The sequence below is a fragment of the Scyliorhinus torazame genome, chromosome 19 (genome assembly GCF_047496885.1).
Source record: "Scyliorhinus torazame isolate Kashiwa2021f chromosome 19, sScyTor2.1, whole genome shotgun sequence".
In the NCBI taxonomy this organism is placed as follows: domain Eukaryota; kingdom Metazoa; phylum Chordata; class Chondrichthyes; order Carcharhiniformes; family Scyliorhinidae; genus Scyliorhinus; species Scyliorhinus torazame.
In genome coordinates, this window is record NC_092725.1 from 106,325,148 (window position 1) to 106,351,319 (window position 26,172).

General features: G+C 49.6%; 1 protein-coding gene across 6 annotated transcripts in view; it reads right to left on the reverse strand.

The window, feature by feature from the left end:
- LOC140396409 (SLIT-ROBO Rho GTPase-activating protein 1) overlaps positions 1–26,172 on the reverse strand; it is a 312,310-nt gene that overhangs the window by 124,213 nt on the left and 161,925 nt on the right. For all 6 annotated transcript variants that reach the window (XM_072485012.1, XM_072485011.1, XM_072485013.1 and 3 more), the window contains exons 3-4: positions 25,941–26,103; positions 2,743–2,805 (exon numbers count right to left, since the gene is read on the reverse strand). In XM_072485012.1, the coding sequence (XP_072341113.1) occupies positions 2,743–2,805; positions 25,941–26,103 (226 nt within the window). The remainder of the gene's footprint in view (positions 1–2,742; positions 2,806–25,940; positions 26,104–26,172) is intronic.

Sequence of the window (26,172 nt, forward strand, 5' to 3'; positions counted from 1 at the left end):
CTTTGAACAATATTAATGATGCTAATAAGATTAACACCAAGTAAATTACACAAAGCAAATGAGACAATATTCTTCTCTCCCAATGAAGCAAAACAAGATTTTTCCATAACAAGACTTGAATATTTGATTTGTAATTATCATATTTGATAACCATTAAATGTTACAGATTAATTTCAAATAGCACCTGAAAATAAGCTTAATTAAAAAATACCTTCTCCCAAACCGGTTAAGGCCTGAGCACATGCTGAACGAAATGAAGAATTAGATTTCCAGACAGTCTGCTTGTCAAGCCTGGTTTCCTTATCCATGTTGATTAGACTGATTTCCATGTAAAATTGAAGTGCTGCAGTCAGTACCAGCAAAACCGGGTTGAGAGTCACCAGGGGTTAATAGCGAGAACAAAGATTGGAAGCTGGGAGATCGATCTGGAGTACTGAATATTCATTTAATATCGCTCTCAAAATGTGCAATCAACATAATCGAAGGGCTGAAGTACCATAAATCAGTGCACCTTCCCAGTAACCATTAAAAGATAAAACATTGGATTGATTCATTCTCAGGCATCTCAGAAATAAGCCAGATCACATCTCTGGACTCCGAGGCTGCATTTACGTTCTTCAACAGCGTTGGCTTCATGTTGAAATTGAAGCCAGGCCCTGGTTTAACTCAGGACCAATAAAGGCTCCTTGTAGAAGGGTAGTCCACCACGGTCCTGCCCCATTCAGGATTTATCCTGTGTATGGTGCTTTCACAATCACAACAGTGGTATGGCTTTTTGCTGGCTATGCTGCCTGCCTTCAACGCATTACCTATACAGTGACTGCAGTAAGTGATCCTGAAGATTGTTTAATGATGTGTGATTGAGGATAGTACGCATGGATTGGAAACCTAGCAATGTTTCTTAAGAGCAATACTAGCTAGACATTACCACCAAGTATTGCTCTGCAAAAGGTATAAAAGCCAGTGAACGAGGCCATTACAATAACAGCAATAGCTTATATTTATATGGTGACTTTGACATAATAAAAAACCCCAAGGGTCTTCGCAGGAATATTATAAAACAAAATATGGTACAAAACCACCAAGAGATGGGGGGGGGGGGGGGTGGCTTTTCTGTCTATTCCCGCCAGCAGCACCTTCCGGTCCGGCCGGGTTCTCTGACAGCGGTGGGTGTGAAGAAGGGGAAACTCCGCTGAGAGCGACGGCACCGGAGGATTCTGCCGCTGGCCAATGGCAGGTCGTTTCCACTTCCGCAAAACATTCGGAGTGGGGGAGTTTGGTTCGAAGGGGGTGACAGGGAAAAACCTGTAGGAGGAATGAGTGAGAGATGGAGAGAGGGTATTCCAGAGCTTTAGGCCCGAGGCAGCTGAAGGCTTGGCCACCAGTGGTGGAGCGATTAAAATCAAGGATGCTCGTGAGGCCGGAATTAGAGGAGAGCAGATATCGGACAGGGTTGTAAGGCTATAGGAGATTACAGAGCTAAAGAGGGGCAAGGCCATCAAGGTATTATAAAACAAAGATGTGAATTTTTAAATCAAGTCATTGCTTAATGGGGAGCCAATGTAGGCCAGCAAGCACAGAGGAGAGAGGGGTACAGGACTAGGTGCAAGTTAAGACATAGGCCGGGATTGGAATCAGCCATGATTGAATGGCAGAGCAGACTCGATGGGCCAGATGGCCAAATTCTGCCCCTATGTCTTAAGGTCTTATGGAATAATCAAGTCTATAACGAAATGAGGGCATGGATGAGGCAGCAGCTGGGCTGAGACATTAGTTGTAAGAAACAAGGAACACACTCTTTGGAATAAAAATATTGCTGGCAGATAGTAAAGTCGTCATAGTCCCAGATGACAATAGGCTGCTTTCCCCTTTGAGGGGAAGAGCTGACTGGTGGTGATTTAAACTGAGGATCACCACACCTCAGGCGAGGGGCAAGGTTGAGAAGGCAGGGCTTCATGAATAACCTCAGCCAGTACGGGAATTGAACCAGAGGCTGTTGGCCTCGCTCCGCACCATGAACCAGCTGCCCAGCAAACTGAGCTAAATAGTAGTGGACTGGTCAACTTTTTATTTTATTTGTTCATGGGATGTGGGCGTCGCTGGCTGGGCCAGCATTTATCGTCCACCCCTGAGAGCACTTAACCCCTGAGAGTCAATCACATGGATCTGGAGTCACATGTAGGCCAGACCAGGTAAGAATGACAGATCTCCTTCCCTAAAGGACATTAATGAATCAGGTGGTTTTTACGATAATCGTCAATGGTTTCATGGTCACCTTGAGACTTTTAATTTCAGATTTTCATTTAATTCAAACTTCACCATCTGCCATGGCGGGATTCGAACCCGGGTCCATAGAGCATGAAACTGGGTCTCTGGATTACTAGTCCAGTGACAATACCACTATGCCACTGCTTCCCACAAGTTAACACAAATGAGCGTGAAAACAAAATGCAATATTGCCAAGACTACAATGATTCACACTTCCCTCTACTTGTAGTCAATTGTCCCCATGTGTCTTCCAGAAACAAAGCCATCTGCCCGCTGTGTATTATCAGTTGCTTCGGGAGTGACTGCTCTTTGCTGTCAATGTGACACCCAGCTCAAAGTGGGTGGAGTCACGTGTCTGGTTACCCTTTCACTCACCTTGGGCTGCTCCATCTCGCCCAGGCGAGAACAGGCGGACAGTGAAACATTTGACAATTAGTTTGTTGAGGCAGCTCTATTGCCACGAATGCTCCTTACCGTGTACAGCTCATTGAGAACCTTCATTAAATCTTCGTGTAGCTGGAACCCAATCTCTTTGCTCTGTAAAAGAGAAACGCATTTTTCACTTCGATTGCCGAGCACACAGATGTCACTTCACATTAAGAGAAAAAATAAATCCAAAATTTATTCCCTGGTGCTCTACCAATGAACAACAAGCACTTCATCAAAAAAGTTTTTTTTTTAAATCTAAAAGGGAGCTGGATCAGAAAATATTATGCAATCAGGTATTAGAAGGGGTTTCACTGACACAAACTATAATATGGTTCAAATTTATCAGATTAATATAAATCATTACTATGTGCTGAGCAACATTTAACAAAGACAATACTTTTGCTATCTTGATGGAGGTTCTGCATTTCCAATAGCTTGTAACCACTGAAGCTTAAGTGCATGGATGAGTCAATCAAATTTTAAAAAAGCCCTTTACTCTAACTAATTGGAAGCATTCTATTAAATCTGAAAGCAAGCCAGGCTGGTTTAATCATTCACATCATTTGCATAAAGATGAACCTTCACCACAAGAGCTGCAGCAGCTCAAGGAGACGCCTTCTCAAGGGCAACAAATGCTGGCCATCAGCAATGTCCAAATCCATAGAATTAATTATTCTTATTAAAAGGTATACTTGCAAAAATCCCATCGCCGGAGATGTTTGCGAGAATCCAGGAGAAGAGATAGTTTGAAATGGGCAGCACGGTAGCACAGTGGTTAGCACGGTGGCTTCACAGCGGCAATGTCCCAGGTTCGAATCCCGGCTTGGGTCCCTGTCTGGTTGTAGTCTGCATGGTCTCACTGTGTCTGTGTGGGTTTCCTCCGGGTGCCCCGGTTCCCTCCCACCAGTCCCGAAATTCGTGCTTCTTAGGTGTTCTGAATTCTCCCTCAGTGTACCCCAACAGGCGCTGGAGTGTGACGACTAGGGGATTACTTAGGGGACGACTAGTTAATATCGGACTGCCTCATGCCCACTGCCATTCCTCACACACTACTGCAACTTTAAAGGAAAAGATTGACAAGTATTTGAAGTAGATATTAGAGGAGGCACAGTCAATGGAATTAGGTTTAGTTTGCCGACACCGATACACTAATATGTGATCCCCTTCTGTACTGTAAACTTCCTGCGAATCGATATCCGATTGAAAAGTATGAGATCCTGAGATAATTTGACCAGGTGGATACTGGGAGGACCTTTCCTCTCAACGGGGACACTGGAACTGGGGGACACAGTTTAAGATTAAGATGTCTTCCTTTTCACAAAGAGATGGGGAATAGGTTTTCTCTCAGCAGGTCATGAGCCTGTGGAATTCTCTTCCCCAGAGAGCGGTGGAGGCTGGGTCATCGACTATATTTAAGGCTGAGTTAGACAGGTATTTGATAAGGAAATCAGTCAAGGATTATGGCAGGGTAAACAGAAAAGTGGAGTTGACACCACAACCAAATCAACATGATCTTGCCGAATGCCAGAGCAATTCATGGGGCCGAATGGCCTACTCCTGCATGTTCCACCGCCCTGGGACTCAATGTTTCCTCTCCTTATAGGTGCTGTCAGACCTGCTGAGTTTTTCCAGCATCCTCTGCTCTTGTTTGAGGTAAAGACTGCCTGGTTCCGAAGGAGTTTGAACTAATTAAGCATATTTTGCAGAACTTATCCTCAAAGGATTATAAAAAGCAAAAAAGGAAGAAATCTACTTCTCTAGCTTGCCATTTCTACCCACAAGATGTCCCAGCCTGCTGCACACCCTCAGGACTGTCAGCCCTCCAGGACTGGCCTGGAGTCTCCAGCAATTGAAAATCACTCTCCAGGGCGCAGCTGTGTGCAACACTGGAGAAAAATCATCGGGACATTAAAAATAGGGAGTTCGTTTTTTGCAATTTTCTCGAATATTTCTCTTTACCAGGTTATAAAAATATCGAAAATTAGGGGGGAAAAAAGACTGTCTGGCTGGTGGTCAAGCATCATTCATTTGGGTAATGAGTCTTTTTGCTTTACAAATGTAGGAAGGCAGTACGTCACAAGGATGGATGTGTTGGCCGACTAATGGCTGGAGCGTGGGGGGGGGGGGGGGGGGGGGGGGGGGTGGGGGGGGGGGGGGCGAGTCATGTAATGAAATCTCAAGGAATACATTAACATAGAATCCATAGAATCCCTACAATGCGAAAGGAGGCCATTCGGTACACCGAAGTTTGCACTGAACCTCCGAAAGAACACTCTACGTAGGCCCACTCCCCCCACCTGTGTACGCGCATTGATCATGGCCAATCCACCTAACCTACACATCTTTGGATTGTGGGAGGAAACAGGAGCACCCGGAGGAAACCCACACAGACACGATGAGAACTTGCAAACTCCACACCCAAAGCCGGAATCGAACCCAGGTCCCAGGCACTGAGCAGTACCAACGTGCCGCATAAGAACACAATATCTCCATGGTAAACATAGCCTGACTTTGTACTTTGCAAAATTTTAAACAGAAACTATTCCCTTTCCACTGCCTGTCAGTGCCATGGAATCCCCCTGCACTGTAAGAAGAGCAACAGTTATAGATGCATCTCACCAAGCACAGCACCATGCAAATCTGCAACCTCGACCACCTAGAAGGACAAGGGCATCGGATACATGGGAACACTACCACCTGCAAATTCCCCTCCCAGTCACACACTAGCCCCACTTGGAAATATATCACCATTTTTCTCTGTCGCTGGGTCAAACTCCTGAAACCCCCTCACTACCAAAAGTGTGGGTGTTCCTCCAACACATGGACAACAGCAGTTCACAAACCACATGAGGAGATCAAACGACAATCCCCTGTGGTCTTCGTGAGAGTCATAACAGCCAGGGGTTGGGGGAGTAGATCAGTTGTTGTCAGATTGTTGATGGCCTGGTCAAAAGACCCTTCATTGGGCCTTTACATATTCAAATTGGCTTCCCATCTCCTTGTGGCAGGTAATCTAGGCCCTCCCTTATCAACTATCAGTGAAATTCCCTGGCGGCGAGGCAAAGCAAGGAGCTGATCCGCCACACTGTACTGTACTGGAATCCCACCCACCTTGTTCCCGCCTTGTGCCGTTTAGTAAAGTTCTCCCCGATGGGTTGAATGGCCTACTTCAATTCCTAATTGCATTCATCGCCAGTATGGTAGTTCAACTGTGTGTACAATGACCTAGATAAGAATTACTTGCAATTAAGACAATCATTAGGATTCTAATTTACAACTCCATGAATAAAATTCAACTGCTCGAGTCATGCGGGACGCCTTTTCCCAATTATCATTCTAAAACTGACATCATCCAAAAGGTCACACTACTTGACATGGATATTCTCTTCTGAACAATAATTGTGTCAGATGGCTCTATAGCAAATTAGCATAGTCCTTCTCACCAGCAATTGACTGGTTGGTATAATGATGTGGAACAAAATAACCGTTTAAAGTTCTCCCAACTATTTATTTGCATCCCTCACACTGTTTCAAGGATTTAAATTGTTGCTGCTGACACAATGACAGGAAACAGGACATAGAATCTTAGAATTTACAGTGCAGCAGGAGGCCATTTGGCACATCGAGTCTGCACTGGCCCTCGGAAAGACCACCCCACTTAAGCCCACGCCTCCATCCCTGCAACCCAACCTAACCTTCTGGACACTCAGGGCAATTTAGCATGGTCAATTCACCTACCCTGAACATCTTTGGACTGTGGGAAGAAACCGGAGCACCCGGAGGAAACCCATGCAGACATGAGGAGAAAGTGCAAACTCCACACAGACAGTCACCCGAGGCGAGAATTGAACTTGGGTCCCTGGAGCTGTGAGGCAGCAGTGCTAACCACTGAGCCACCGTGCTCCGCCCTGTCAATACACTGCAAGCTGATGATTGAAAATTGGGAATTGGCTGGATTTTGGGAAACTGTGTCGGAACGTGCATCTCATTGGGCCTGATGAGTACATAAAATAACAGCATGTCTACAGACTACTGTTAAAAAACAGATTTTCATCCTTATATATGTTGATCTATGATATGTAAATTCTGATAAACATTTACTCTCCAAAGCTTGGAAACGTTCTGCAGCAGCTCTTTCCCAGCCTATCTCCCTCACCCAAGCCTGCCAATCAGTTTCACCTCGACCGCCTCCGTGCTCACTGCCCCCACTCGTGCACACTCAACTTCCAATCACAATTCCCTCCCTCCTTTTCTGTTCTCTGCCTCCATTTGCGCTTTTTCGCTTGCGTCTTGTTGCTAAGCCCATGGCCGTCCTTCAGCTGCCTTCACACAGATTGCAGTGGGGCCTCGCTCCTCTCTGTCCGGCAGCTCAGCAGCCTTTGAAATGAGAGAGATTGGAGAGTGAGAGGTGAAGCAGGGAGTGGAAAAGCAGGGGAGGGATTCACCTGACAGATAGGGATGAAGAAATAGTGGTAACAGTGAGATTCCTCACACAGACCAAATTCTGGGTGAGTGGAGAGAAATTATTTCCACTTGAGAGAGATTCTGGAACAAGAGGAATAATGGGAGAATCAATAACAGATCAAAAACATAATTTTGGAAGAATTTTCTTTACACAGAGATTGGGGAGATTAGTATTTACAGAAGGGTGTAAAGGAATCTGGGGCAGGGTGGGAAGAGGTCATTAATGTGGGAGGCAGCTGAAATGGAGTATAAACACTGGTTGGACCAGAGTTTCTGTGCGGAGGATTCTAGATAATTTTGAGAAGGAGGTTTGATGTATTTCTTGCAACTGCTTTGGGACTCGCCTGGTATCCAATGAAGCAGCTGAATTCTGGATCTGATCCACGATAGAACGTGCGCTGAAGTGACACATCTACTATTTTTAATATCTCAATGTCAGTCACATGTCACCACCAGATGCCCACCTGGGACCCCGACGCAGATTTTGAAACCACGATGTCTCTGCTCCTCCACTTTCCGGTTGACAGTTCTTTTGAAACAGCTCCACTTTCATATTACTTTTATGACCCCCATTACATTTAAAACACACCGGAGGGCGAATGCTTTAATCTCTGATTCCCAGCAGGAGCCTTGCTCAGGGGGCTGTGTGTGTTGAAGACGGGGGTTACAATCTCAAAGCGACACTCTCTTTCAACATCTCTGGAATGCAAGTTTGCAGAAAACCCTTCACTGCAAAGCGAAGGCAAGAATGACCCAAAACCATTTGATTAAATAATGGGACATAATATTAATAATACTCTTTTCGCTATTGATAATCCATCATGCGGAGGATGATTCTTTCTTCAAGATGGCTGGGTTGAGTGGCTGAGAGTTGGCAGATGGTTTATGAACCTCATCTTAAACTTGCAGGCTCTCCCACAGTGAGGGTAATCAGTTGTCAGCTGGTAGAGGTGACAGCGGATTGTTGGCTCGAGCAATTGCCCTCTCTTTCCGTTTCTCTCATCAGGGGCGTCATTCTCCGACCCCCCGCCGGGTCGGAGAATGGCCGCTGGCCGCCGTGAATCCCGCCCCCGCCCCCGCCGAAGTCTCCGAAGGGAGAAAAGTCGGCGGGGCGTTAATGGCGCCGCTGCCGCGGAGAATGTCACGGGTCTGCGCAAGGCAGCCGATTTTCGGGCTGCCGATATTCTCCCTTCCGGATGGGCCGAAGTCCCGTCGACGTGATGACCGTTCACGTCGACGTGAATCAAACCTCCTTTTCATCGGCGTGACCAGGTGCTCCAGGCTCACGCCGATCAGCGAGGAGGTGAGTGACGGCCTGGGGGGTTGGCTCTGGGCAGGAAATGGCGTGGCCGCAGACTGATTGAGTGAGGAGAGGTGTGTCTCGGCTTGTGTGTGTGCGGCGGGGGGGGGGGGGGGGGGGGGGGGGCGGTGGTTAGAGTAGGCTGGGCTCCGGGGGAGTGCCGGGAGGGGGTCCGTGCTGGGGTGGAGGTTGGGGGTTGGAGGGGGTCCGTGCTGGGGTGGAGGTTGGAGGGGGTCCGTGCCGGGGTGGAGGTTGGGGGGGGGGGGGTCCGTGCTGGGTTGGAGGTTGGGGAGGGGGTCCGTGCTGGGGTGGAGGTTGGGGGTTGGGGGGGGTCCGTGCTGGGGTGGAGGTTGGGGAGGGGGTCCGTGCCGGGGTGGAGGTTGGGGAGGGGGTCCGTGCCGGGGTGGAGGTTGGGGAGGGGGTCCATGCCGGGGTGGAGGTTGGGGGGGGGTCCGTGCTGGGGTGGAGGTTGGGGAGGGGGTCCGTGCTGGGGTGGAGGTTGGGGGGGGTCCGTGCTGGGGTGGAGGTTGGGGAGGGGGTCCGTGCCGGGGTGGAGGTTGGGGAGGGGGTCCGTGCCGGGGTGGAGGTTGGGGAGGGGGTCCGTGCTGGGGTGGAGGTTGGGGGGGGTCCGTGTCGGGGTGGAGGTTAGGGAGGGGGTCCGTGCCGGGGTGGAGGTTGGGGGGGGGGGGGTCCGTGCTGGGGTGGAGGTTGGGGGGGGGGTCCGTGCCGAGGAGGGTGATGGGAGGGCAAATGAGTTGGTCCACCTGGCCAGGTGCCAGCCTCCAACAGTTGGACCCATGCGGTCCATGCCACCTGGCTGGGGGGAGGAGGGGATATGGGCAATGATGACATGTCGTCGTTCCCCTCCCCCCCACCAGGCCGTCATGTTTTCAGACCATCCAGCGATGTTGGCCGCCGTGGTGGCAGCCGCTCATGTCTATGTTGCCCTGGATGAGGAGGAGGAGGAGCGTGCCAGAGAGGCGGCGCAGGCTGCCGCAGAGGGGCAGGCGGCATCCGCCCAGGCTGGAGGGACACCTGACCGACAGGACGAGGAGGGGGAGGAGGACGTCGCGGCCCCACGGCAACGGAGGCACCCGAGGGCGCCCCGTGTGTACCGGCCCCGGCAGTCATACCAGGACCTCACGGACCGGGAATGCAGGAGGAGACTCCGGATGAGCCGGGAAACCGTGGCACACATCTGCCACCTGCTGACACACCTGTCACCGCGTGGCACTGGCGGGGGACACCCTCTCCCCGTGTCCGTCAAGGTTACGGTGGCCCTGAACTTTTATGCAACGGGGTCATTCCAGGCACCGAGTGGGGACCTGTCCGGCATATCGCAGACATCGGTGCACAGGTGCATCCGGGCAGTGACAGATGCCCTTTATGCCATGGCGCACCGCTACATCCGCTTCCCCGTGGACCGGGCCAGCCAAGATGCCCGGGCCGTGGGCTTCTCTGCCGTTGCCGGGTTCCCCATGGTCCAGGGCGCGATCGATGGGATGCACGTCGCCGTGCGGCCACCTGCAGATAACAGGGCCGTGTTCACTAATAGGAAGGGGACCTATTCGATGAACGTACAGGTGGTCTGCGACCACCGCATGATGATCCTGCACGTCTGCGCCCGTCACCCAGGCAGTGTACACGACTCATTCATGTTGTCGCGGTCATCCATCCCCGGCATGTACGAGGGACGCCATCCCCGGCTGAGGGGCTGGTTGCTGGGCGACAGGGGCTACCCATTGCGATCGTGGCTGATGACGCCTATACGGAGGCCACGCAATGAGGCGGAGAACCGCTACAATGATGCCCATGTAGCGACAAGGGGAGTGATCGAGAGGTGCTTTGGCGTGCTGAAGATGCGTTTCAGGTGCCTGGACCTCTCTGGGGGCGCCCTCCAGTATCGGTCAGATAGGGTCGGCCGCATCATTGTGGTGTGCTGCGTCCTGCACAACATAGCCCAGCAGAGGGGCGATGTGCCGCAGGCAGAGGAGGGCGGAGTGGAGGAGCAGCAGGAAGAGGCCCAGTCCTCCCCAGATGAGGGGGATGGGGGCAATGGTCAGGGCAGACGGGGTAGACACAGACGGGTGGCTGTCCACCGTTACCGGCTGGCCCAGCGGGCACGGGACAGACTGATAGACGCCCGCTTCACTGACTAGATGGGCGTGGGAATCGGGTAGTATGGCCACAGACCGCACACCATGGCAACAGCCGACCACCCACACCCCACACCCATCCACCCACCCAGCACCCTCACCCCCCTCCCCAACCCCACACACCCCACCTGCATGCACACCACCCCCCCCCCCCCCCCAATTGCCGATCCACCGGCGGCACAACGGGCCGGGCTCACCCAGTTGCGGGTGGACGCGTGTCTATCGCAGGCCATGGAGGATGATGACAACCTGCCCTGCGATGAGCTCCTGGCTCTACATCGTTGGACTATGTCTGACCCATGGCCACAGTACCACCATCCACCCGGACCATCCCTGCATGCGGCTGTGACACTGCAGCGCACGGTCCCGTCCTCTGCCCGGGGGATGTTGATGGCGGCCCAGGGGGAAGGGGGCAGACTCACCTGAGGCTGAGGTAAGACCACCCCTCACACACACACTTGCGCTCAACGTACATGACACACCCGCACACTTTGGACAGAGCACAAAGGCAGCTTCGGTAGGTGTAACATTGACTTTAATAACCAAAGGAGTTCATGCACGTGCCCTAGCCCCTAAAACTCATCTGTGCCCTGCACCCGTGCCAACTTACTCAGTGTCTAATTGTTTGGCCTTACGGGCCCTTTGACTACGTCTACGTGGTTCCCCAGACGGTACAGCAGAACTGGAGGTGGACTCCTGTGATTCCTGCCCTCTGACACTGGATCCATTTGGCGGCCGTTTCCTGGGGCGTCCTGGCCTAGATGGGCCAGGCTGCGGCCCGGGCGACTGGGATGGCGAGCTGCCAGACTGTCCTGCCCGTTGCCCACCCGATGCACCTGGGACGGAAGGGGGGAGTCCGAGGTGTCGCGGTGTACCGGGACCTCCCCTACAGAGGGAGCCGGGACGGACCACACCACCTCCTCCTCCCTCGGGGTGCCCGATGGCCCCCAGGCCTCTACATGGGTGGGGGATGCGAACGGACTGGCCATCCGACGCCCCCCCGACATCTGGCGCTGCCAGTCCTGGAGGCCCGTGCTGGTATCGACAAGGGTCTGCAGGTTTGCAGCCATGGAGCCCAGGGTGTTGTCAAACCCTGTCTGTGACAGTGCGACGCCGGCTCGCACATGGCCACTGGCGCCGATGCCCTCAGCGATGGCCTGCTGAGACTGGGCCATGGCCTGCAGAGACTGGGCCATGGCCTGCAGAGACTGAGCCATAGCCTGCAGAGACTGGGCTATGGCCTGCTGAGACTGGGCCATGGCCTGCTGAGACTGGGCTATGGCGTTGAGCGCCTCTGCCATCTGGCGCTGGCACTGGCTCATGGCCTCCTGTGAGAGGGCAGCCATTTCCTGGGCCACAGACGCCGCCTGCACGGAAGGCCCCAGGCCTCGCAAACCGTTCCCCATGTCTGACACCGTCGCACCCATTGCCTCCACCGCGGACGCCACCCGTGCGGTGTCAGCCTGGGTGGCACGCATGACCGGGACCACTCCCAGCTCCTGGACACGGGTGGACTCCTCCACCTGCGACCGCAGCCGCCGTAAGCCACCCGTCACCCTATTCGCTCGTCTCCGTGTCGGTGGTTGCATCGGATCTATGTGTGGTTGTGGTAACTGCAGGAACCCGGGATCCATCTGGGCGGCAGATGTTCGCTTGGCCTGGGCTGCCCTCCGACCGCCCGGTCCCTCTGCTGCTCCTACCTCCACCTGCTGTACCGGGACGGCTGTGTTGTGCGCACCAGTGAGTGTACCAGACGCCTCATCACTAAAGTGCCCAACCGTGGTGAGTGTTTCTGCGATGGTGGAGGGTGTTGGTGACAGCAGTGGCGTTGTGTCGTGCTCTTCGTCCCACTCTGACTCCATGGCACTTTGGGGTGGGGGTTCGTCTCCACCCATCCACTCTGAGTCACTGTCCGGTATTTCGTCTTCCCGGGTAGGGGTGTCCTGGGTAGTGCTGTCCCGGGTAGTGCTGTCCCGGGTAGGGGTGTCCTGGGTAGTGCTGTCCCGGGTAGTGCTGTCCCGGGTAGTGCTGTCCTGGGTAGTGCTGTCCCGGGTAGTGCTGTCCCGGGTAGTGCTGTCCCGGGTAGGGGTGTTCTGGGTAGTGGTGTCCCGGGTAGGGGTGTCCTGGATAGTGGTGTCCTGGCTCGGATGTGACGGGGGCCTGTGGCTGCCCCCCTCATCGCTGGGTGGTCGCTCCCGCACGTGACGGGGGTGTCGTCTCCCTGTTGCTCCAGGTCTCTCCGTCTCCCGTGGTCTCCGAGGGGCATCCTGCGGGCGTCGCATGCTGGAGGGTCCGGGTCTCTCCGTCTCCCGTGGTCTCCGAGGGGCATCCTGCGGGCGTCGCGTGCTGGAGGGTGCGGGTCTCTCCGTCTCCCGTGGTCTCCGAGGGGCATCCTGCGGGCGTCGCATGCTGGAGGGTGCGGGTCTCTCCGTTTCCCGTGGTCTCCGAGGGGCATCCTGCGGGCGGTGTGCATCTGCGGGGATGGGTGCCTGGACGTTTGGTCCTGCGATACGCAATGAAGCATGCATGGTTAGACATCAGGCAGTGATCAGGTGATACGGGGGAGGGGGATATAGGGGAGGGGGGATATGGGGACGGGCTGTTGGTGGCTCACTTGCTCGTGGGCCCCCGACCTCTGCATCAGCAACCTCCCGGTCCTCAGGTCCGCCAGCCAGTTCCAGGGCCCTTTCTTTGTGTACGGTCAGTGGCCTCTCATCAGCGGGCCCTCCTCCAGTCCTCACATGCTCCCTATTGTTGTGTGCGCGCTTCTCCTATGGGGGGGGGGGGGTGGCAGGGGTAAAAGGCAACAGTGTTAGGCAGGTATATGAATGCACGCCATCGGTTGCGCGTGCATTGCAGAGGTTAAGGTTAGGGCTGGATTCACTTGGGGATATGGGGGATATGGGGGAGGGGGGATATGGGGGAGGGGGGATATGGGGGATATGGGGGAGGGGGGGATATGGGAGAGGGGGATATGGGGGAGGGGGGATATGGGGGATATGGGGGAGGGGGGATATGGGGGAGGGGAGATATGGAGGAGGGGGGATATGGGGGATATGGGGGAGGGGGGATATGGGGGAGGGGGGATATGGGGAGGGGGGATATGGGGGAGGGGGGATATGGGGGAGGGGGGATATGGGGGAGGGGGGATATGGGGGATGGAGATATGGGGGAGGGGGGATATGGGGGATATGGGGGAGGGGGATATGGGGGAGGGGGGTATGGGGAGGGGGGGATATGGGGAGGGGGGATATGGGGAGGGGGGATATGGGGGAGGCTCACCCTGCCTGCTCTGACGAGGTCGTTCACCTTCTTGTGGCACTGGGTGCCTGTCCGTGGTGTCAGGGCCACAGCGGTGACGGCCTCTGCCACTTCCCTCCACAGACGCCGGCTGTGGCGTGGGGCAACTCTGCGGCCGTGCCCGGGATACAGGGCGTCCCTCCTCTGCTCCACCGCGTCCAGGAGCGCCTCCACATCGCGTGACTCGAACCTCGGGGCTGAGCGACGGCCAGCCATCCAGTCGGGTGTTGCGGTCGGGTGTTGCGGTCGGGTGGGGGGGAGCTGCGCGGCCTTATGAGCCGTCACGCCGTGCAGCGCGTATGACGCTGCACGGCGTGAACCACTGCTCAAGCGCGGATCCCGTTACGTCGCTGCTAGCCCATTTCGGGCCGGAGACTATCGTCCCATTTTTATGGCGTGACGCAAGTGAGATTTGCGCCGTTTTTTGCGCCGATCGGCGGACTTTCCGCCGATAACGGAGAATTTCGCCCCAGGAGTCTCCTCTCAGTGGCTGCTCTTGTTGCTGGAACGTCTTGACCACATTTCTGATGACGGATCACCATATTGATCACAATTGGGAATCTTCCCATGTGCTGATGCTCGGAGAGCAGGCCCTCATGGAAGTTTTGAGATGGCCTTTGAAATCCATCCATCCAAGCACCCATCCATCTCAGCTAATGTGAGATAATGGCGTCTATTCTTGGCATGTCGGTGTCTTGAAGGATGCTTGTGTGCGCTCTCCTGTTTTCCCACTTGATTCGCAAGTTCCTTCGAAGGCATAGTTGATAATGTTGTTCTAGGTTCTTGATCTGGCATCTATTAGTCGTCCAAACTTCAACATAGAGATATTTAACAATACTATGCACAGGCCCAATTTCCCCCAAAATGGTTGTTGTCTTTGCATAGGTGGCTGGGGACGTGACTCTTGAAGGAATCTCCACAGGAAACCCATCATGGAGGGCTGATCTGATCAAGGTGCTTAACATGTTACGAGAATTTGATGTAGGGTAGATATGGTGAAACTTTTTCCTCTGGCGGGGAAAGCAAAAATATGGTGACATGATCTTAAAATTTACACCAGGCCGCTGAGGAGTGAAATCAGAAAGCGCCTTTTCTCCACTTACAGGACACATGGATGCGGACACGGAGGGAATAGGATCTTTCAACTTAGAGATCGAGGAAACAGAATTATAGAATCCCTACAGTGCAGAAGGAGGTCATTCGGCCCATCGAGTCTGCACTGGCTATCACCCTACCTAGGTCCACGACCCTGCCCTATTCTTGTAACCCTACCCAACCGTTGGGACACTTGGAGAGGCAATTAACCTGCATATCTCTGGACTGTGGGAGAAAACCAGAGCACCTAGAGGAAATCCACTCAGACACAGGGAGAATGTGCAGACTCCACACAGCCACCCAAGGTCAGAATTGAACACAGGCCCCTGGCGCTGTGAGGCAGCAGCGCTAACCACTGTGCCACCTTGTCACCTGACGACAAAAGTCGCTGGCATGGACCTGATGGGTCAAATGGGCTCCTACTTACTTATAATTACTTTTGACACCCGAAAAACAAACAGAACCTAGAATTTTAGCCTTTGAACAAATTGTAGGAGCAGCAACTTCCTCCAAAACAAATCCCAGCCAGACCAGCCTTAGGAAAGCAAGTTGCTGTCAAAGTAAGGTAGTTTTCTGGCTATAAAATGATTTAAAAATACCAACACCCCGCACTGATCTCCTTGTCCTTTGCTTTGCATTGCCTCAAACGTTTTCAGCTTTCCACTGGTTAAAACTTGGAAAGTGGGGAGCACGGTAGCATAGTGGTTAGCACAATTGCTTCACAGCTCCAGGGTCCCAGGTTCGATTCCCAGCTTGGGTCACTGCCTGTGCGGAGTCTGCACGTTCTCCCCATGTGAGCGTGGGTTTCCTCCGGGTGCTCCGTTTTCCTCCCACAGTCCAAAGATGTGCAGGTTAGGTGGATTAGACACGCTAAATTGCCCTTGGTGTCCAAAATTGCCCTTAGTGTTGGGTGGCGTTGCTGGGTTATGGGGATAGGGTGTAGGTGTGGGCTTGGGTAGGGTGCTCTTTCCAAGAGCCGGTGCAGACGCGATGGGCCGAATGGCCTCCTTCTGCACTGTAAATTCTATGACATAACTTCTGCTGGCATCCCGTTTCGTTTTTAAAAACGGGAGAACATTCATTTGTCACTTGGAAGCTCTGATGATTTTTGATTTTAAAAGACTTACATTTATATAGTGCTTTACCTCAAACACTTCCTGTGGTAGCAAGTTCTACATTCATACTCTTTGGGTGAAGGTGCTTTTGTTGTATTCCCTATTTGACTTCTTGGTAATCATCCTATATTAAAGGCCTCTATTTTTCTCCTTCCCCACAAGTGGAAACACTTGGGCTGAAATGCCGCGGCTCGCGGCCCATGGCGAGGGCGGTGTTGGAAAATTCAGCCCTGGCTTTTTAATCTATTGAAGATTTAAAGAAATTTAAAGACCTCTAGCCACCCCTTAATCTTCTCCTTTGACTCAGCATGTTCATCCTTCCTCAATAGGTAGAACCTCTCAGATAGCATAAATCTTGTAAATCTCTTTTGCACCCTCCCCAGTATATCTATATCCTTCTTATTTATGACCAGAACTGTGCACAGTACTTCAAGTTTGGTCCATCAACGTTCCGGACAAGTTTAGCTGACAACCACAGCTCTTATCCTCAGTGCCTCATGCAGCCACTGACATAATACCATAAGACATAGGAGCGGAAGTAAGGCCATTCGGCCCATCGAGTCCACTCCACCATTCAATCATGGCTGATTTCAACTCCATTTACCCGCTCTCTCTCCATAGCCCTTAATTCCTCAAGAAATCAAGAATTTATCAACTTCTGTCTTAAAGACACTCAACGACCCGGCCTCCACCGCCCTCTGTGGCAATGAATTCCACAGACCCACCACTCTCTGGCTGAAGAAATTTCTCCTCATCTCTGTTCTAAAGTAACTCCCTTTTATTCGAAGGCTGTGCCCCCGGGTCCTAGTCTCCCCTGCTAATGGAAACAACTTCCCTACGTCCACCCTATCTAAGCCATTCATTATCTTGTAAGTTTCTATTAGATCTCCCCTCAACCTCCTAAACTCCAATGAATATACTCCCAGGATCCTCAGACGTTCATCGTATGTTAGGCCTACCATTCCTGGGATCATCCGTGTGAATCTCCGCTGGACCCACTCCAGTGCCAGTATGTCCTTCCTGAGGTGTGCGGCCCAAAATTGCTCACAGTATTCGAAATGGGGCCTAACTAATGCTTTATAAAGCTTCAGAAGTACATCCCTGCTTTTATATTCCAAGCCTCTTGAGATAAATGACAACATTGCATTTGCTTTCTTAATTACGGACTCAACCTGCAAGTTTACCTTTAGAGAATCCTGGACTAGGACTCCCAAGTCCCTTTGCACTTCAGCATTATGAATTTTGTCACCATTTAGAAAATAGTCCATGCCTCTATTCTTTTTTCCCCAAAGTGCAATACCTCGCACTTGCCCACGTTGAATTTCATCAGCCATTTCTCGGACCACTCTCCTAAACTGTCTAAATCTTTCTGCAGCCTCCCCACCTCCTCCATACTACCTGCCCCTCCACCTATCTTTGTATCATCGGCAAACTTAGCCAGAATGCCCCCAGTCCTGTCATCTAGATTGTTAATATATACTGTGGCCCCAATACTGAACCCTGCGGGACACCACTCGTCACCGGTAGCCATTCCGAAAAAGAACCTTTTATCCCAATTCTCTGCCTTCTGCCTGACAGCCAATCGTCAATCCATGTTAGTACCTTGCCTCGAATACCATGGGCCCTTATTTTACTCAGTAGTCTCCCGTGAGGCACCTCATCAAAGGCCTTTTGGAAGTCAAGATAGATAACATCTATTGGCTCTCCTTGGTCTAACCTATTTGTTATCTCTTCAAAGAACTCTAACAGGTTTGTCAGGCACGACCTCCCCTTACTAAATCCACGCTGACTTGTCCTAATCCGACCCTGCACTTCCAAGAATTTAGAAATCTCATCCTTAACAATGGATTCTAGAATCTTGCCAACAACCGAGGTTAGGCTAATTGACCTATAATTTTCCATCTTTTTCCTTGTTCCCTTCTTGAACAGGGGGGTTACAACAGCGATTTTCCAATCCTCTGGGACTTTCCCTGACTCCAGTGACTTTTGAAAGATCATAACTAACGCCTCCACTATTTCTTCAGCTATCTCCTTTAGAACTCTAGGATGTAGCCCATCTGGGCCCGGAGATTTATCAATTTTTGACCTCTTAGTTTCTCTAGCACTTTCTCCTTTGTGATGGCTACCATATGCAACTCTGCCCCCCGACTCTCCTGAATTGTTGGGATATTACTCATGTCTTCTACTGTGAAGACTGACGCAAAGTACTTATTTAGTTCCTCAGCTATTTCCTGGTCTCACATCACTAGATTACCAGCGTCATTTTGGAGCGGCCCAATGTCTACTTTTGCCTCCTGTTTGTTTTTAATGTATTTAAAGAAACTTCTACTATCATTCCTAATGTTACTGGCTAGCCTACCTTCAAATTTGATCCTCTCTTTCCTTATTTCTCTCTTTGTTATCCTCTGTTTTTGTAGCCTTCCCAATCTTCTGACTTCCCACTACTCTTTGCCACATTATAGGCTTTCTCTTTTGCTTTGATGCATTCCATAACTTCCTTTGTAGCCATGGCTGCCTAATCCCCCCTCTGATAACCTTTCTTTTCTTTGGGATGAACCTCTGTACTGTGTCCTCAATTACTCCCAGAAATTCCTGCCATTGCTGTTCTACTATCTTTCCCACTAGGCTCTGCTCCCAGTCGATTTTCGTCAGTTCCATCTGACAGTATAACTGCAGTCTGGCTGTCAGCTGCCAGTGTTCGCTCAGTAGTGTAGTTTAACAAACGCCGTGGCTATTTTAAACAGTCATTGGAACAATTCCAAACCGATATAGCGCAATGGATAGGTTACAATTTGCGAATATTAAATGTGTAATGAAAGATACTTGAATGCAATTTATACCATATTTCAAAAAAAATAAATGAAAATCAATAACTCTTTGGAAAAGTACCGGCTCCAGTGAAAATTGGAATGGAAAATCAGAGACGTGGAGTTAATGGAATGGTTGATATTTTTGGTCTGCTCGTTTTCAATCATAATCTAATTACATGCTCCGAAAATTGTATTGTCAAGAGATTCAGACTGGCCAAGATTAGATAGATTTTCCTCATCGAGCCAATTTCGGCAGCAAGTCTTAAGGTCTTTTTGGAATTTCTTCAGTGAAATCCCACCTTGCACCCTCTGTCGTCCGGAACTCGGCTGCCCCCCACCGCATCCTAATTGGGCGGCATGGTAGCACAGTGGTTAGCGCCGTTGCTTCACAGCGCCAGGGCCCCAGGTTCGATTCCCGGCTTGGGTCACTGCCTGTTCTCCCAGTGTTTGCGCGGGTTTCCTCCAGGTGCTCCGGTTTCCTCCCACAAGTTCCAAAAGACGTGCTGTTAAGCGAATTGGATATTCCGAATTCTCCCTCCGAGTACCCGAACAGGCGCCGGAATGTGGCACCTAGGGGCTTTTCACAGTAACTTCATTGCCGTGTTAATGAAAGCCTACTTGTGACACTAATAAAGATTATATTATATAACCTGTATCTATCATTAATGCGCTCACTGATCCAAATTGGCTTCCAATCTGGCGGCGCCTCGACTAAAATAATTATCCCTTAACTTTCCAAATTCCAGGGAACACAAGCCTAGTTTATGCCGTCTCTCCTCATGATCTAACTCTTGGAGCCCTGGTAACATTATGTTGAAAGTTCAAAATTCCACTGGCCTACAATCTGGTGCTTTATCAGATGGTCATGTTTAGGAATAAAACAATTACACTAACTGTGGTTATGCAGTTAGATTAGGGTTTTGTCTTATGAAGAGAGATTGTGCAGTATAGGCCGATACTTTCTAGAAGAATGAGAGGAGATTTAATTGAGATAAATAAGATGGTAAACGGTATTGACAAAGTAGATGTGGAGTGGATGCTTCCACTTGTGGGGCATTCTAGAACAAGAGATCATAGTTTTAGGATAAGGAGCAGCAGATTTAAAACAGAGATGAGGAGAAATTACTTCTCTCAAAGGGTCGTGAATCCATGGAATTCACTTCCTCAGTGTGGTGGATGCCTGGACATTGAGTACATTTGACGAGGAAATAGATAGATTTTAAATTAGTAATGGGTTGAAGTGTTATGGAGAATGGGCAGGAAAGTGGAGTTGAAGCTTAGAGATCAGCCATGATTGTACTGAATGGTGGAGCAGGCTCCAGGGGCTGAATTGCCTACCCTTGCTCCTAGTTCTTATTACTTTTTTTCAATTCCAAAGAAGAACATAGAACATACAGTGCAGAAGGCGGCCATTCGGCCCATCGAGTCTGCACCGACCCACTTAAGCCCCTCATTTCCACCCTATTCCAGTAACCCAATAACCCCTCCTATCTTTTTTGGTTACTAAGGGCAATTTATCATGGCGTAAGAGTCGCATATATTGGCCTCGAAATGTTAACTTTGCTTCCCTCTCCACAAATGCTGCCAGACATGATTTTGTTCCAGCACTTACTCTTCTTATTTCAGAATTCCCACATCCGCAGTATTTTGCTCTTATTTTCAAGCAAATAATTGTGCACAGTTTTGCAGCAAGTATTATATATGTCAGCCAAATGATTCAAAATGATTCAAGTCTTCCCCAAAGAGAGCCTGGCATGAATTGTATTCTCCTTAACAGGAAAATAAAACTAACAGACATCAGAAAATGTATCTCCAAGGAAACGCTGGTTTAATGTTAACACCGCTCTATGTGGACTGACCAGAAATCATCATCAGCAACCTTCCAAAAACAATCTATTTCAGAGAGGAGTGTCTTTACATGGCACACCTTTGCTGATGGGCAGGGCAGGGCAGCACGGTAGCATTGTGGATAGCACAATTGCTTCAGAACTCCAGGGTCCCAGGTTCGATTCCGGCTTGGGTCACTGTCTCTGCGGAGTCTGCACTTCCTCCCCGTGTGTGCGTGGGTTTCCTCCAGGTGCTCCGGTTTCCTCCCACAGTCCAAAGATGTGCAGGTTAGGTGGATTGGCCATGATAAATTGCCCTTAGTGTCCAAAATTGCCCTTAGTGTTGGGTGGGGTTACTGGGTTATGGGGATAGGGTGGAGGTGTTGACCGTGGGTAGGGTGCTCGTTCCAAGAGCCGGTGCAGACTCGATGGGCCAAATGGCCTCCTTCTGCACTATAAATTCTATGAAAATCTATGATAAATCTATGGTGGTTGAAGAGGCCAATCCTCGAGAGGCAGATTCTGTCACAAGTGCCACCCATGGCGTTACCAGGTGTCCTTAGAGGTTGTTGCGGTTTTCGACATTGGCGTCTGCTGCCAGGCCGCTGTAGACACTGGTCAACATGGTGCTGCACACCAACCCACAGTAGGTGTTGACATTTCCCTCTGGCGTCGACATTTCCCTCTGGCGACAGAGTAGCTCTCAGGTGCGATAACGGATGCCTGTGGCCTTCATGTCACCAGAAATATATTACTACCAATTGGCACATGGTGGGGTTTGAACTCAAGAAGGAGAGGGAAAAATCAGTAAATCAATACAACCAGAAATTTACTTTGGCAGGCCTCTTCAGCAAGACCATTCAAAAATGGGGTGTTACAAAACACAAAAGATGAGCACACCTTGTTGGACTTGCTTTTAATGAATTTCTCTGCTGTCCATTAGCAAATCCTTGCCAACATGGGGGCAGTCTCAGCTACACATCAACCATGTAGTATACATATCCTTCATCAGCACATTATCCTGTTGGAAGTCATTAACACTGTTGTTGAACTCTGGTTCAAGTGCAGCCAGCCATTTGTAAGGCTGTTTGAGGGAATACTTGACTCAGTGCCCATCACCACCTTGTGTTGCTTGTTACTTTGCCAAGTCTTTAGAAACTACAGATGCAAGGTAGGTTCTTCTGCACCTCAACTCTGAGTGGACATATTAAATTGGAGCAGGAGTGGACCACACTGCTCCTCGGGCCTGCTCCACCATTCAACACGAACAAGGCTGGTCTTCTGCCTGAACCCCACTTTCTCAACAACTCTACATATTCCTCTATTGGTTGAGAAACCAAAGATCTGTCTGTCCCAACCGTAAACATATTCAACGATGGAGCATTCACAACTCTCTGGGGTAGAGAATTCCAAAGCTGCACAACCCTTTCAGTGAAGAGGTTTCTCCTCATTTCAGCACTAAATGATCATCCTCTTACCCAGAGACTGTGCCCCCATGTTCTCGACACAGTGAGGGGAAACCAACATCTCAGTGTCTATCCGGTCAGTGAGAATTAGTATTAAATAGGGGAAGGGTAAAAGAGAAAGATTAAAACGGAGGGAGGGCGCTGGCATATAAATATGTCATGAGAAAAAGAAAATCTTAGGAATTATTTACAGACTGCATCCTTATTTCACTGACAAACCTGAAGCAAATTTGAAGTCACTTTCACCACCAACTAGAAAAAAGAACCAGGTTTGGGAAGAGGAAATTAAACCACACCAGGATATTATAATTCTTCAAGGTTGCAGAGGCTCACCATAGATACAAGTCTTAAACACTACTGAGTCTTCATGTTGTTATGAACAATGTTTCATTTAGGTTTTCTGAACCTTGGTGCCTGGGTGTCTGGATGATTTCATAAACTCCCTACAATGCAGGATAAGGCCAATCAGCCCATCAACTCTGCACTAATCTTCCGAAAGTGCACCCTACCTAGGCCACTCCACTGTCCTATCCCTGTAATCCAAACTTGACCATTGGACACCAAGGGGAAATTTAGCACAACCAACCCACCTAACATAGACATCCTTGGACTGTGGGTGGAAACCAGAGCACCCGGTGGAAATCCACGCAGACACGGGGAGAATGTGCAAACTCCACACAGACAGTCACCCAAGGTCGGAATCGAACATGGGTCCCTGGAGCTGTGAGGCAGCAGCGCTAACCACTGTGGTCAGGTCCATATATATATTTATTTTGAATGAGGTTTTACAATTCCTGAGATGAATGCTCAGGAATTCACCGGAAGAAAAAGTCTCAAACGAGAAGCCTTTGTGTCAAGCTAATTGTATCTCTTCACAGGCTTGTATGCCTGTTAAAATATTACTTGGATCGAGGATCAGTGGGAAATTGAATCATCTTCCTGCATTTGTATTAAGATCATTCCAAACTTTAAAAAAAATCTGACACAATATAGGCCATTTTTCTTGTTGTATTAAATATGTTATTCTTTGCGTCAAAAGTTGAGCATCAGACTCCTGTGAATCTTTTCAGTAACTTTTCTCCACAGTTTCTTTAAAAAGCTTAGGATCTAACAAGCCAGCTTTCACTCTGTGATCTGACTTGCTCAGAATTAACAGCAGCTGGGATTGTAACAACACACTGAACGCGTATGTGTATTGACACTTATCTAAAGCCAGATCACATGAGTAATGATGTAATACTTCTTTAAAAAGCGGCTGCTTCACTGGCAGAGGGCTAACAGCAATCACATACCAGTTACCAGCAACAAAACGGCCAGAACATTAGATGTCACTCAAGCGCATTAATTGCCCTTCATGAGTGAAACTGTGGCAACTTTAATTCCATCATTCACTGTCATCACGTCGACTATTATTAGGTGTCACACTATGTGCCCTGCTATTTAATTTCCTGATCCCCTGCAGAAACTAATGAAGTAGACTGAGCCTCACTGAGAAAAGGGGTAGATCTTTCGATCTACGAAAATACATCACTGAAAGAAATGAATTTCCTTCCAAATAAGGATGATCGTCTTCATGGAAAGCTTTCATCTAGTGGTTTTATGAGAAAACAGCCCCTAAAATTAGCCAAAGCATTATGACAGTAACTGGAGTAACTAGATTTCTCCTTTGCTTTCGCGTTTAACAATTAAAATGTGTCCCTTCAATGGCAGGAGGGAAAACAACTCCACCCATAATACTGTTGTAGATATTGCACCCCAAAACTGTAGCGTCCAAGCATTATCCTGTAAAACCTACACACAAAGCACAGACTTTCCTTAAACCGTGTCCAATTTTAATAAAAAACAAGACCGTTGATGCAGGAACAAAAATTAATGCATGCTCTTAACTAAATCGTATTTCAAATGTGCTGTCACACTTACTTCTGAAGTATTGCCTGAAAACCTCATTACAATCAAATGTATTTTAATGTAATTGTCAAATACACTACCGACTTTGCGTCTCACACGAGCTAATGTAAATTTTTTTACTATTTTATCTTTTGACAGGCAATTGGCCAAGCATTCGAGGGCTGGTCTTGTAGGATCAAAAGAAAAAAAACGTTGCTTTGAAGAAATTGTTCAAAAAGTATCACACTATTGGTAAGGGTGTGAATACTGGTATCTGGGTGGCGGGGTGGATTAGCATGCTGTCCAATTAGTTTCCCCACTTGGTTTCAAAGCCAGCCCAGACTCACGGATTAAGAGTCACAGAAGAGATTCAGGAAGTTTAGGGAAAGAGTAAAAGGCCATCTGACCAATTCACTTGCTCTCTTGCCACACACTCATTCCAACGTGAACCCAACACAACTCACTCTGGGAGAAAGCAACCCACCCCCAAAAAACTGATAAACCTCCAAGAGGACAAAATGGGATTGCTCCCCAAGCTCCTTAATGTGTTAAAAAGCAAACCACGCATAATGTAATTTTTAAATTAATTTTTTACAGGATGGCTGGCCCAAATTTTTTGCCAATCCCTAATTGCCCTTGAGAAGGTAGGGGGTGCTGCCTTTTTGTTTTATAAATTTAGAGTCCCCGGTTCCTTTTTTCCAATTAAAGGGCAATTTAGCGTGGCCAATCCCCTACCCTGCACGCAAACACGGGGAGAATGTGTGGGGTGCTGCCTTTTTGAACCGCTGCAGCCCCTTTGCGTAGGTACACCCACAATGCTGTTAGGGAGCGAGTTCCAGGATTTTGACCTAGCGACAGTGAAGGAACGGCGATATATTTCCAAGTCAGGGTGGTGAGCGACTTGGAGGGGAACCTCCAGGTGGTGGTGTTCCCAGGTATCTGCTACTCCCGTCCTTCTGAGGCTGGTAGAGGTCTCTTTTTCAAGGTGGGAAAACGTACCACCGCTAACATTTCCCAGACTGATTTTGTATCATAGGATCCTATAACACAGAAGATGCTCATTTCTTTCATTTATTTACGAGATGTGGGCGTCTCTGGTTAGGCCAGCATTTAGTGCCCATCCCTAGTTGCCCTTCAGAAGGTGGTAGTGAGTTGCCTTCTTGAAGCTCTGCAGTCCTTGAGGTGTAGGTAAACCCACTGTGCTGTTAGGGAGGGAGTTCCAGGATTGTGCCACAGCGGCAGTGAAAAAATGGCGATATATTTCCAAGTCAGGGTGGTGAGCGACTTGGATAGGAACCTCCAGGTGGTGGGGTTCCCAGGTATATGCTGCACTTATCCTTCTACATGGTAGTGCTTGTGGGTTTGGAAGGTGCTGTCTAAGAAACCTTGGTGAGTTACTGCAGTGCATCTTGTAGATAGTACACCGGTTTGAATGTGGAGGGTTTGAATGTTTGTGGAAGGGGGAGCAATCAAGCAGGCTGCTTTGTCCTGGAAGATGTCGAGCTTCTTGAATGTTGTTGTTGAAGCGCATGATAACATTTGGCCCATTGGGCTTGTGACAGCTCTTTGAAAGAGCTATCCAGTTAGTCCCAGACCCCAGCTCTTTCCCCAGAGCCCGGGAACATTTCTACTCTTCAAATATTTATCCAATTCCTTTTTGAAAGTTATCACTGAATCAATCCACTTTCAGGCAGTGTGTGCCGGATCATAAAGATATGCCTGATATTAAAAATAAATCCCCCACTTATCGACTAACTGTGAAAGTTTTAATACTGGGAAACATTGGTTGATTCATCAAAGAACACATCGTAAATTTAAAGTTACCTTTTTGAAGAGTCTCGTCGAATCCTCACTGATTTGCATGAAGCGCATAATAACATTGTTCAGATAGATGTCACTCAAAGTTGCGTGATCTTTGCTTTCTCGTCTGACCTGGTTCAACAGTAAATACCAGCAATTTACTGGGGACAGAAGATTCTGGTCCTTCCTAGTTGAGAAAAAACATTTTACTCAACATCTCCACATTTTACTTAATATTCAGGCTACAGTAGGCATG